This window comes from Rhinolophus sinicus, chromosome X, assembly GCF_036562045.2.
Source record: "Rhinolophus sinicus isolate RSC01 chromosome X, ASM3656204v1, whole genome shotgun sequence".
Classification (NCBI taxonomy): domain Eukaryota; kingdom Metazoa; phylum Chordata; class Mammalia; order Chiroptera; family Rhinolophidae; genus Rhinolophus; species Rhinolophus sinicus.
Window position 1 is genome coordinate 86,852,444 of NC_133768.1, and position 13,588 is coordinate 86,866,031.

Here is a 13,588-nt window from a genome sequence, read left to right on the forward strand (position 1 = left end):
GTAAACTGAGTTAGGAGTTTGAATTGGGGGACAACAAAGAGAATAATTAAGGGAAACCAAAAGTGGCTATAATTCCACTTCAAAGTGAATTCAGATGAAGAGGTTGAGTAGCTAACAGAACTGTCCCAGTGCTCTGCAGGGAGTGGCTATGTTTGACTTCCTGGTAGAAAAGAGTACTACTCTACTTTACCTGGTGTTACAGGCAGAGCAATCCACTAACACACAAAGTGCACAGATAGAATGGAGAGACCGATATAGAAAGGAAAGCAGTAAGTCAGTGTGGGGGCAGAGCCCCAGAAAGTAGTTTACAGGCTCTTGGCCTCACGTGGAGGGGTGCTGGCTCGGGTAGTAGATGGCCATCAGCTGTGGCTGATTGGCCGTCAGCTGTAGCCATTGAGCCATTGGCCACTAATATAACTGCTGCGGCTACGGAGGAGAGTGGAGGAGAGTCGTTGGTCGGTTGGCAGAAAATGGACAGCAGGTTGCACGTCCAGTGAACCCAGCCTCCAGTGATACTATAGTGCCGCCAGCAAGAATATAGTGGTATGACTCCCCTATCTATGGCTCCGTGGGTGTTCCTTTTTGGCCTCACCATATCCTGCGTTCTTATGTGGGGAGCGGGAGCAGAGACCCCGCGGGCCTCCCCGCACGACAGTCATGATACTGAGAAGCTGAAATGGAGCAAAAACCCATGTCAAAGGAATGGAGATGGGAGAAATGTGACAAAGAAGAAGAACAGAAAAAGGAGAGGAAAATAAAATGAAAGTGCAAATCACATGTGAGGTCTCAAACAATCTTTGTAACAACTTTATGAAATGAGTGCTATTAACCCATTTTTAAGATCAGGTTCACAAAGGTTCAATAATTTGCCCAGGTACATACAACTAGGACCAGAACTGAACCTCTGTCTTGTGGGGCAGCCTGCAGGGTCTCTGGTCCCACTCCCCACATAAGAATGCAGGATGTGGCTAGGCCAAAAAGGAACACCCACGGAGCCATAGGTAGGGGAGTGTCATGCAGGAGGCCCTGCTCGCTGCGCCATTTGTCGTGCAGGGAGGCCTGCGGGGTCTCTGCTCCCACTCCCCACATAAGAACGCAGGACATGGTGAGGCCAAAAAGGAACACCCACGGCGCCATGGATGGGAGAGTCATATCACTATATTCTCGCTGGCGGCATCCGCCTCTCTGCAATCCGATCTTGCTAGCTCAGCCACCATCTTCTTGCTAGCCCCCATTTTTTCTGCTAGCGTAGCCACAGCAGTTATATTAGTGGCCAATGGCTCACTGGTTACAGCTGACGGCCAACTAGCCACAGCTGATGGCCATGCAATCACAGTTGATGGCCATTTACTACCTGAGCCAGCACCTTTCTATGTGAGGCTGAGAGCCTGGAAACTGCTTTCTGGGGCTCTGTCCTCACAGGAAGTCATACCACTATAGTCTCCCTGGAGGCTGGAGTCACCCGACGTGCCACCTGTTGTCCGTTTTTCTGACAACTGACCGACTCCTTGCTAACTGCAATCCGCCGTGCTAACTGCAATTCACGCTTGCCAGCCACCATCTTCTTGCTAGCCCCCATTTTCTGCTAGAGTAGCCATGGCCATTATATTAGTGACCAATGACTCACTGGTTACAGCTGACAGCCAACTAGCCACAGCTGATGGCCATCCAATCACAGTTGATGGCCATTTACTACCTGAGCCAGCACTTTTCCACGTGAGGCCGAGAGCCTGGAAACTGCACTCCTGGCTCTGTCCCCACAACCTCAAACCTGCATCTACTGGTTTCTACAATACAAAGTCTTAGCCACTCTTACAGCTTGTCAAGCAGGGTACCCTGCTCGTTGCGTCATTTGTCACGCAAGGCGTCCAGCGGGGTCTCAGCTCCAGCTCCCCACATAAGAATGCAGGATGTGGCTAGGCCAAAAAGGAACACCCTCGGAACCATAGGTAGGGGAGTCATACCACTATAGTCTAACTGGAGGCTGGATTCACATGATGTGCGACCTGCTGTACACTTTTCTGCCTGCCAACCGACCCATTGCTAACTGCAATCCACCATGCTAACTGCAATCCGCGCTTGCCAGCCACCATCTTCTGGCTAGCCCCCATTTTTCTGCTAGCGTAGCCATGGCAGGTATATTAGTGGCCAATGACTCACTGGTTACAGCTGATGGCCAACTAGCCACAGCTGATGGCCATCCAATCACAGTTGATGGCCATTTACTACCCGAGTGAGCACCTTTCCATGTGAGGCTGAGTGAGAGCCTGGAAACTGCACTCCTGGCTGTGTTCCCACACAGCTTTTATGAAGAAAGCACAAAAGCATAGCTTTGGGATTGAGGCTTATCCCACAGGGAGGGAAAGGAGACTTTCTGGAGAAGAATCACAGAATAAGAGGATCTTTGAACTCTAGTATATCTAAGGATAGGTCTCTGGATAAGGAAGGAGAATATGGAAATAGAATAGTGGGAATTTCAGAATAAAATTTAGATTTCTGGCTCAAAAATTATGGTCTTTTGGATCCACAATGATTACCTCTTATTAGTATCAGAAGGAACTTATTTGCTCACAGAATAGCCAACCTAGTACAAGGGTTTAAATGGCAAATGGAGGAAAAGTGAGAGGAAAAACAAGAAGAATAATGTCTATTATTACTGAATTCGTAACCATGGACGACTCTGTATGCAATATGCTCTTCCCAAAATGCCCTCTTATCCATTTTTTCACCTAATGCCTCCTCATGATTTTAGATCAAAATTATTTTTAGGCCATTTTCTCATGGAAATTTCTACTTTCCCTCTTCTACCTGCCTCAACACTTCCTCTGCCACCACTATTCCTAGCTGGGTTAAGTCTGCCACCTCTAAGTGTTCCTACCTTGGAATCACTTAAATTCAGTAAAGTACTTATGGTGTTGTTATTTACTTTGCTTGCTTGGGCTTCCCTATCACAGAAAGTGTCTGAATGTGAAGACCTTGGACCTATAGCCGAGGTTCAAAATCTGACCTGGATCTGCTACTTCTTACCTGTAGGATTTTTCAAAGTTCCTTAACACCTCTGTACCTCAGTTTCCTCATCTGTCAATGAAGATGGTGACATTAATAGTACCTACCACCTGGAGTTATTGTAAGGATTAAAGCAGTTGATTTAAAAGGGCTTAGAACAGTGTTTAGAATCTAGTGATGCTATACATTTAGTTATCATTACTATTACTGGTACTAGACCATAAGTTTCCTGAGTAGAGGGAATCATATTCCTCATAGTAGCTGCAGTATATGATGAATAATCAGTAAACGTTTGCTGAATGCCTCCCTATGCAAGACATGCTCAGTAATCCACAGACTATGTGAATATTACACAGGTATATGTGAATATTATACATAGGTCTATGTGAATATTACATATTTTTAGAGTAGATTAAAGCTAATGTGCTCTCTGAATTGTAGCGACTCTGAATTCCTCTCCTTGCCAGCAGGGCAGTGCCAGTCTCTTATATTGAAAATGATATTTATTGCACAGTTTCTATGTGCCCAGATCTGAGCAGACATTTTACATATATTATCTCATTCAGTTCTCAAAACAACCACAGGAGGTAGAATCTGTCATTTTCTCCACATAACAAATGGGGACAGTGAGGCTCATGGAAGTAAAGTAATGTGTCCGAGTTCACAACTATATAATTAGCTTAGACCAGGGCTGTTTAAGCACATATGTTTAACACATCACCCAGGCTCTACATCTTTGGCAATGTGCCCATCTTTCCAGATTGTGAAAGACATTCCATCACCTCACCCTAAAAAGGTAATCCAGATTTTGGGAATGTGGAGAGAAGTCTTGGAGGAGGAGCTGGAAAGGCTGATCTCTTAGTAAGGGCAGCCTCAGGGCAGGACATAATCCTGAATGTAGTAGGTAGTCAGGGAATTGTTTCTATGAATGACAGAAGGCAGGTAACAATTCAAAAACTGTTCTGGAGATTTATCACAGGGCAAGCTTATAAAGCCTCACAGATGTGTGCCATCAAACCTGGGGGAGGGAATGGTTCAAATTGGAATTTGCTGGTTGTTATAAATTGAATATTTATATACCTCAAAAATTCATAGGTTGAAATCTAATCCCAGTGTGATAGTATTTGGAGGTAGAGCCATTCAGAGGTTATTAGTTCGTGAGGGTGGAGCCTTCACAATTAGGATTAGTGCCCTTATAAAGGAGTCCCCTGAGTGCTCCCTCCCCCATTCTGCCATGTGAGGACTGCAAGAAGATAGCAGTTTATGAATTAAGAAGCAGGTTCTCACCAGACACTGAATTTGCCAGTGCCTTGATCTTGGACTTCCCAGACTCCAGAACTGTATGAAATAAGTGTTTGTTGTTTAGACTACCAAGTATATGGTATTGTTGTTAGAGCAGCCTGACTGGACTAACAGTATATCCATTTGAAAGCATACATAGAGAGGAAGTGTGATGTTCTACGTGTATACTTGGAGGAAATCATGAACATAAAGGTAGAAACATCTTTAACTAAATGAAGATAGAAATAGAAAGGGACAAATAGTAGAGTGATTTCTTTTGTATTATTATTGCTACTATTATTGTAACATTTATCAGGTGCTTATTATGTGCCTGACTGCTCTAAATATACTATAAGCATTAATTTATTTACTCCTCACAACAGCCTTATGAATAGGTTGTTACTATCATCCTTGAAGATGAGAAAACTGAGGCATTGCAAGGTCAAGTAATATGTTCAAGGTCATATAGGTAACAGATGGTGGTTTAGGGAGTCTAAAATAAGCTTTTGGCCAGATGGAGGAAGTAGATACTCATTTCTAACACAGACCACAAAAAATGTCCTAAAAATAGTGTAGTAAACACGACTGATTTCAACTCTACAGACATCTGCCAGTCATGTGACAAGTCTCCAATCTCCGTTGTTGACAACTCCAACTCCAAGAAAGTAGAGAAAATGATAAGGAGACTTGCTTCTCTCACTGACTCAAAGAAGAAAAAAGAAAAAGAAAAGAAAAAGAAACTGATGAGTTGAAGGTGATAGAAACCTTTAGAGAAAACAACCATTTTAGCTTAGAGTCCCTAAGTACATCATGAAGCAAAAATCCTAGACTTTAGGAAAGGAGGTCTCTAAAATGAAGTAGGAATAATACCATGTCCTGAGAACACTTTGTTAAAAGGAGATGAATTAAGAGTTGGGAAAGTTTGTTTTCTATTGAAATCTGTGTGCCTGTACTGGTTGTTCACGTTGAGGTTTCTAAAGAATATGTACCAAAATAAAGGGATGAAAATCAAGGATAAATAAATATAAGAAGTTGTGATGAAAATAATGCCAAGAAGGTAATACCCCAGATGAGACTGACACTTGAAAAAAACCAAAACTGCTAAAGATGACTAAAGAGTTTTTGTTTCGTTTTTATAAAAATATATTTAGAGTAAAAAGAGCAAGGATAGGACAGATGTGCAACTCATGCAATGTTATTGGGTGACCAAGATCAGGGAGGCCTTCTCAACAACTAGTTTTCTTGGTGAAAAAGCATGATCATTGACTCAAAAGGGTAAAAATGAATATCGGTAACTGTAAATTGAAGCCTAAGCTAGGCAAAGTGTTCATAAGATGGCACTCAACTGATTTAAATGAATTAAAATTATATCTCAAGAGTGGTGAGAGGTCTTATGGATTGGATACCTAGTCATAGTTACTAAAGATTCAAGACTGAGGTGAAATGTGTCAGAAGACTGGAGACAGCAACAATTGACTCTGGTGTTCAAAAGGGATAGGAAGCCCAAGGACTCCTCAGACTAGACCAAGAAACATCACGTTGGTTGAGTGTAAAATTCTAAAACAGGTTATTTAAAAAATAATTTATAGCACTTAGAGAAAGATAGTAACGATGAGAAGGCAGCATAAACTCTCTAAGAACAAATCCTGTAAGACAAATCTCATTTTATTTCAATTTTTGACATGGTTATTGGATTGGCAGATCAGTAAAAATGTAGGTATACTGTATCCAGATATCAGCAACACATTGACGAAGTCTCTCATGATATGTCTGTGAAAAAGATTGAGAAATGTGCGTTGTGCATTAGTAAAAGAATATTGCCTGATGGGTAAATGTCAACCTGCAGGGAAGTTCCAGTGGCATGCTACAGAGCTCTGACCTTGATCTTGCCCTATATACCATTTTTATTAACGACTTACATAAAAGTGAGGAAAGCATACCTAACAAACCTAAAGATGACACAATTATGGTAGCAATACTATGCATACTTTGTATGGCAGAATTAGAATTCAGCTCCATCGCCACAGGCTAACAAGATGAAATCAAATTAGGCCAAATCAAGCCTCTAACCATATTTCCACCTGTACCCCATACAGCCCAAGCACACAATTTAAAAAAGCTTCAACTATATAATTATGGAATAAATGAATTGTGGCTTAGCCTTAGAACTTGTTAAAAGGTTTTAAGAGTTTAGTTACCAAGTGTTCTCAATATGTATCAGTAGTGTTATGTAGCCTTCAAAAAAGCTGACAGTGGAGAGCATTAAAAGAAATATTTAATTAGAAAAAGGGAGACAACTGATTGTTGGTGATTCCTAAATGAGTCAGTCAAGCAAGATGATTGCAAAGACTTCCATCTAAGGCACTTCAGATCTACTCCCAGACCTTGCTCATGGGGCAGCCATAAATGGCCATGCTGATGTTTTTTAAAAATCACATGACCTTCTCTCCCCTTAGCCTTAGCTGACTGAGAAAATTACTGACAAGGCTTGCCAAGAAACTTAAACTCAACCTGGTACAAAAGGGATTAACTGGGCTAATCAAATTTCCTCTCTTATGTTTCTGAACTAAAGGGGAACAGAATTTGCCACCCAAAACTATGTCTCTTTGGCATGTTGGTTATTTTGGGTGATTAGTTTGAAGAGACAGCAAATACAGGAGAAGCTCTGAAAACCAAGTAGAAGTTACCCTTTGTAAGAGACATTAACATCTATAAGGGAACTCTCCATTTGTAAGCATGTCACCCCCTCTTTACCAGGAAGAAGAGGATGACTCAATCTCCAGAATCTCTTAACAATGGAAAAGGCATAAAAACTTACCCTTGTTCTCTGTGCTTTTCCTGATAATCTCCCATAACTGTCTCCCCACTCACAATATCTTTCTTTTGTCTTCAGCTGAAGATGGTATTTAAGGTGATGGCTTGTGCCATTTTGACAAGTTATTTAGTTTTCCAGGTCTCTCCCATGTATACAAGAGGTATACATGTTATTAAAACTCTGTTTGCTTTTTTCCCTTTAATTTTTTATTATAGGGTAGTCTCAGTAAAGAACCTATAAGGATAGAAGAAAAATAATTTTTCCTCCCCTACAGAACCTACAGCTAGCAAGAGAATTAGACAGTTAGGAATGGAACATGCAGCTGAAGGGATGAGATAAGAGGCGCCAAGTGGTACACTAGGAGTCTTGTGGTACTCTGGAAACCAGACAGTATTATGAGAAAGTAGAAATTATGTGGTAGATAAAAGAAATATTGAGCTAACGATACGCTACTGGACAAAGAAAGGGACAGAGAGGGACAAAAATGGCGAGAATTGCGGAGTCGCATTAGTGCCAGAGATATACTGACCTTACCTTTCTGTGGGGGTAGACCAATCTTACTTTGGTTCCCAGGAACTGACTGTATACTTAGAAAGATGTTTTCATTACTCCAGGCAACCTGAATGACCTGTGCTCCTTGTAACCAAAGAGCCTAATAAGAACCCACACCTATATTCAGCCATGGCCATGACACTTCAAGAGCTGTTCGGACAAACTGGATTGTGGGACTGGAGTGTTGAGAGACAAGGATGGAGGATTTGAAAGCAGTTAATGTGAGGAACAGGTGAAGGAACTGGGGAAACATTTAGTTAAAATAAGAGAAGAATCAGGAATACTCAAGAGCTGTCAGGTGTGAGAGGTATTTTATTTATTCTGTGATACTCTAGAACTAGATCTGGGGGAAATGGGCGGAGTTAACAGGTGAGAAATTTTGGTTCAATAAGTACATTCCAGTAGTTGTTTGTGATGGCATGGAATGTGTTAGGAATGAGTCAAGTCCCTGTTTTGGCGATATTTAAGCAGAGGCAGGTGACCACTTAGTAGGGGTAGAAATATTACTTTTGAATTGTGTAATGCTTTCCAATGTATGAGGCACTTTGTGCTACACTAGCTTCATTTTCCTACAACCTGTTGAGACACGCAGTTTTACATTCATTTTTACAGATGAAGAGCTGAGGCTCAAACAGGTTATGTTACACAGTCATGAGTAACACCAGGGTACCCACAGTTACTTTTTATTGAATACATGTGAGATAAACATTTTAAAGGATATATTTGGAATATTCTAGCTGATCAGGATGATAGGATTTCTAGGTTTTTTTAAAAAAAAATCATCCATGTGATGTTGAATATATTTTCAAATGTACTAAAAAGGTATTCTCTGCTCAGTTTCACATGAAAACTTATGCTCTTCTCTGTGTCTTGTGAAAATGAGACCAATTAATACATTCCTTGTATATAAACAGAAGGTCCGTGGGTGCAGTTTGTACAAACATGTCTAGATGCACGTTTAAAATAAAAATAGTTCTCTCTCTCCATTTGCCTGAGCCCATTCCCCATCCTCCTTCCAATTTTCCTGTTATTTGGCTTCTTAGAGGAAATGAGTGTGTTTGCTTGGAATGCTAGTTAACCAGATTGCCTCAGTATTTCCTTAGCTCTTTATCACTAAGTCCTGCAAAGGAATTAAAAAAAAAGTGTGTAAATCACCACCGTTAGTGAAAACTCCTTGAATATATAATGTACATTGTTATCTGCTTCTCTCACTTCATTCACCGCTCCACTTTCAATTAAAAAAAAAAGATACACAAACCCTATCACTAGCACAGTTCTAATTGGGTTATCTTCATTGTAGGTGCTGGCTGCTATATTTTCTCTTGAGAGATATCAGAAATATCAGTTTATGAAACTATGTAATCTAGTAAGTGATGGATGATAGAGTTTCCGGGATTTGGGCCATGCTTTCAGTTTGTTGGTGGTGACATATTCTCTGATGCCATGACTGGCATTTAACTTAATATGCTGCTTAGGAAAACAATAACCAACCTTATAATGTGGGTTTATTAGTCCTTCCCTTTCCATTCCAATTTCCAGATATTAGGATAGAAATTTATAACAACTGACACCAGACATTGCTTTCCAAATGATACATTATACCCATTGTTTACATACAAATGTGTTTAGAAAAAGCTTTGGTTGTCACCCCAATAAATTTAATAAAATAAAATTTTTAAAAAAAAAAGAAAAAAAAGAAAAAGCTTTGGTGGAAAAAGCATGTAGAAGACAAAGGGAAGTCCTTGAATTTATAAGGTAACAGAATACTATCTTTTATTAAGTAATGTTTTTCTATGTTAATAGAAAGTTGTAACTTTTTATTTAAGATAGTGACTAGAAATGATGAACAATTTCTCAGTTAATCCCATCTAGTGTTAAAAGTCTATTATGATGAAGGGACCTAGAGCTGTGGAGGAGTAAAACTTAAATCACATGACAAAGATTTGAGGAATGAACCTGGAAATGTAAATACATGAAGTAACAGAAAAAATAGAGGCAAACTTCTTTGCTCAAAAGACCATATTTCATCCTAAAGGCAGAATCAAGTTATACGTGGACTTCCAATTCATGAAGCAATGGGGGGTGGGGGTTGGGAGATGAGGGTAAGGGGGATCGAATATATGGTGATGGAAGGAGAACTGACTCTGGGTGGTGAACACACAATGGGATTTATAGATGATGTAACACAGAATTGTACACCTGAAATCTATGTAATTTTACTAACAATTGTCACCCCAATAAATTTAATTAAAAAAAAAATTAAAAAAAAAATGTTCGAAGGCAATTTACTTTTTCAAAGAATCTTATAAATAAATAAAATGCAAACAATTGCTGTTTCTCCAATTGTGTTTGGATTTTCCTGTAGTGTTGCTGTTTCTTAAATGAAAGAACCATTACATTGTAGTAGTTTGAGGATGCAATGATAGTTTAGATCAGGGGTGTCCAAACTGCAGCCCGCAGGCCAACTGTGGCCTGCAATCCATTTTTAATTGGCCCACAGCAAATTCCAAAAATATATTTAGTTTACTTAAATAAACCAGGTGAGGCAATATGTACGTCACCTCGAGTGAGTGGCCCCGGCTGTTTGTGTATTTTACCACATATGTCCCTTGGTAAAAAATGTTGAAAAAAGTTTGGACACCCTTGGTTTAGATAATGGCTTTGCTTCCTATGTTTTTGTGGGTGTCTGCCTGTGGGGTGTTTACATTTCTATGATCTCATCTTTTCACATGCATCTGCTTTGGTCTGTGTGTGCAGGTATGCCTGAATTTAGATGTGTGCGTCTGTGTGTTCATCTGTGTTTGCAGAGCGGTCTGCCCTTTTGTCCATGCATGTGAATGTTTATCTCTGTGTTCATGTGTGTGTCTGCAGATATCTATGATGAAATGAGTTTCTGTACTCAGTGAAATCATCCTCTGCCAATCCTTAAGTTTAGTGGGCTCAATAATAGTTCAAGTACCTGGTCTCCAATGGTATGTTGCTATTCAAGACCCAGCTGTTATGCAGATGAACTGAGTCCTGTGTACTGGTTGGGGGAACTGGAGCAGCTGGGCTGGGCTGGCTGCGGGTAGTCATTGATCTCCTCTGAAGAGAGTCCACTGCAGGGGGTGGCTTCCTAGCACAGGTGCAGGCATGAGGAGGTGGCGGCGGAGGCGGGAGGGGTCTGAAGGTGAACTGGTTGTGTGGGCTGCTCTGCATGTCTAAAGAGGAGAGAAGAAAAACACAAAATGGAAACTTACACTATCACTTGGCAGTCAGGGAAACACAGCTTGTCAGACTTATCAGATTTCAGAATAATATAACCTGTGGGGTGGGGGGAAGAGTTTTAAGTTCAGTCTATCTGTAAAAATGTCACTTAACTTTCAAAAACACATGCCACATGCTCATGAAATGTAAAGCATTCACAGTTGCATTTACACGTAAATTCTTCAGGGCTATAGCTGCTAAAAAGTACATGAGGCTGCCTCACAGAATTTGTCTTAGTTTCTGCTACTGAGCAAATAAATCATCAACAAGACATGAAGCTACAGAACAGAAGTGAGCTGATTTCGATTAATCGCAAGTCTCACTTCAGAAAATACCAGCGAAAGGTGCAAATTTATTGCAAGGAAATTCATCTGACACTTCCAGTAAAACTATAAGGCTACCTTCTGACTTACCTCAAAAAAGGATGTTAGCCTGCCTACATGGGAGCAAATCCATACTTCAGAAAAACAGCTCAAAAGTGTGTAACTCAACTGCGTGAAACTAATCTCTTTGCCAGCTACCCCTACTCAGAGTGCTACTTGTAAAAAACAGGCTAAAAGAAGTTTGTTCATGTTAATATACTTGGGATGCCAAAAAATGTGTAAAATGGACACTTAGATCAACGTTGCTCAAGCAGTAGTTCGCCATAATCAGAAGTGTCTGGACACTGAGGGTAACCACTTTGAGCATCTCATAATTGCAGAAGTTAAACGTGACTTGTATTCATCTTTTGTTATCAGTATATATTGAATATTACAATTTTAATACAGTTTTCCTTTCTTAAAATGTGTATACATTTTTTTGGCACCACTGGTATGTGTGTGTGTATATATATATACATATATATATATATATATATATATATATATATATATATATATATATATATATATATATAATTTCCATGGCCATGCAAAGCACAGTCTGCTCCCAGAGCCCACTGCCACCTTTCTAGAAGCTCTGCCATATTAGCTACAGGGAAGCAGGGAAAATGTTTTGTTTTTTTTCCTGCCTGTTTGCAGAGGGGGCATCCTGGGACAGAGGTCCTCATACTTCTTTTGTTGCTATTGTTTGGTATTTTCCCACTGTTTGCCTGGTAGGCACAAGTAAAGACAGTGAGTTAGAATTTACCCCATGAGAAATACCCTAATTAAACCCCTTTGAAAAGAAATCGCTACTATAGCTGATAGCCACCTCTCTTCCACAGGAGAAACATAATAGATGTCAAGTGATTTGTAATACCAGCATGGTCTGGATAAACTTTGCATAGAGCATTGCTTTGTCCCACCTCCCGAATGACTGAGAACTGAAAAGCAGAAAAATGCCAGAGGCTTTTGATACCTCCCTAAACTCAGCTCTTTTGTGGGGAGACTCACTTTGCAGTGGCTGATCACACACACGCACACTCACGCACGCACGCACACACGCACACACGCACACACACACAAATCACTTATTTCAGTCCTTCCACCTCAAATTTGAATTTTGAAGATACTGATATGGTTTTTGTATTTAAAATGATACTAGTGCCCCAAGAGCATGACAAATTCTTAATTGTGTTTTCTAGTATGGATGGATTTCCCTTTAAATGAACATACTATATGAACAACAGAATTGTACGAAAGATAGGGAATGGATCAGAGATCATTCATTTTATACAAAGAATTTCTTTAGATAGTTAGCTACCCTTGTGTATTTAAAAGAAACAAATACTTCATGAATTTTCTGAATCACCTCTATTATTCCAGGCCCAGCCCAAATCCCATATCCACTAAAATCATCATAACTATTTAACATCTCATTAATACTTTTAAACCTCTGGGCTCATACTCATAACCATAACCAGAAATATGCTTTCCACCCTGGGACTCAAAAAGCATTGAATGCTGTGACGCAAAGGACCTTAGAGATCGTCTCATTGTGCAGATGAGAAAACCAGTGCTCAGAGAATTGCTTGTCAAGGGACACTTGGCAAATGAGTGGCAAGGCCAAGACTAGACCCCACATCTCCTGACTCTGGCTAGTGCTCCATTCACTGCATTGCAGATCTCAGTCATGCAAGTTCTTTTTTCACCTCAAGATTTAGAGACACAAAATCCCCCACATTTTCTGGATTTTTCACTTATGACATACCACATTGCATTGCAGTGATTTATCAGTGAGCTTACATCTTAGATCATACCTCTTTAAATGTAGAAAAAATGTACAAAAAAGTGTTTTGTAACGCTGTGCAGCACAGGAGAATGGAAAGAGCACATAATTTTGGGGTATTGCAAACCTGAGTTTGAGTTCTGCCTCTGCTATTTTGAAGCTTTAACCCCTCATTTGTAAAATGAATATAACCATCTTTTTTTTTAAACAAGTTTAATTCATGTAAACTGTGCTTGGCCATAGTATGTCAGTGGTATTTGTTTATTGAACGTAGTAGAAATATGAAACTTTAAGACTGGAAATAACCATAGGGATCACTTCAGCCCTCCGTCCTCTTTTCTGCATTTTACAGATGAGGAACCCAAGGTTCAGAAAGGTCAAGTGACTTGTTCAAAGTCATTCAACTTGTGTGAATTTGCCTGCCTGTGTCTCATGATTCCCAGCCCAGTACTCTTTCCATTATACTCTTCTAGAGAATAAATATGATTCTTTTCTCTGACTTTAACACTTAGTATTCTTATCATAAATTTGGGAACT

The 13,588-nt window shown here is 40.0% G+C and overlaps 1 protein-coding gene across 13 annotated transcripts in view; it reads right to left on the reverse strand.

The window, feature by feature from the left end:
- Positions 1 to 13,588, reverse strand: part of TENM1 (teneurin transmembrane protein 1) — a 1,181,603-nt gene that overhangs the window by 509,627 nt on the left and 658,388 nt on the right. For all 13 annotated transcript variants that reach the window (XM_074324280.1, XM_074324286.1, XM_074324287.1 and 10 more), the window contains one exon: positions 10,614 to 10,854. In XM_074324280.1, coding sequence (XP_074180381.1) covers positions 10,614 to 10,854 — 241 coding nt within the window. The remainder of the gene's footprint in view (positions 1 to 10,613; positions 10,855 to 13,588) is intronic.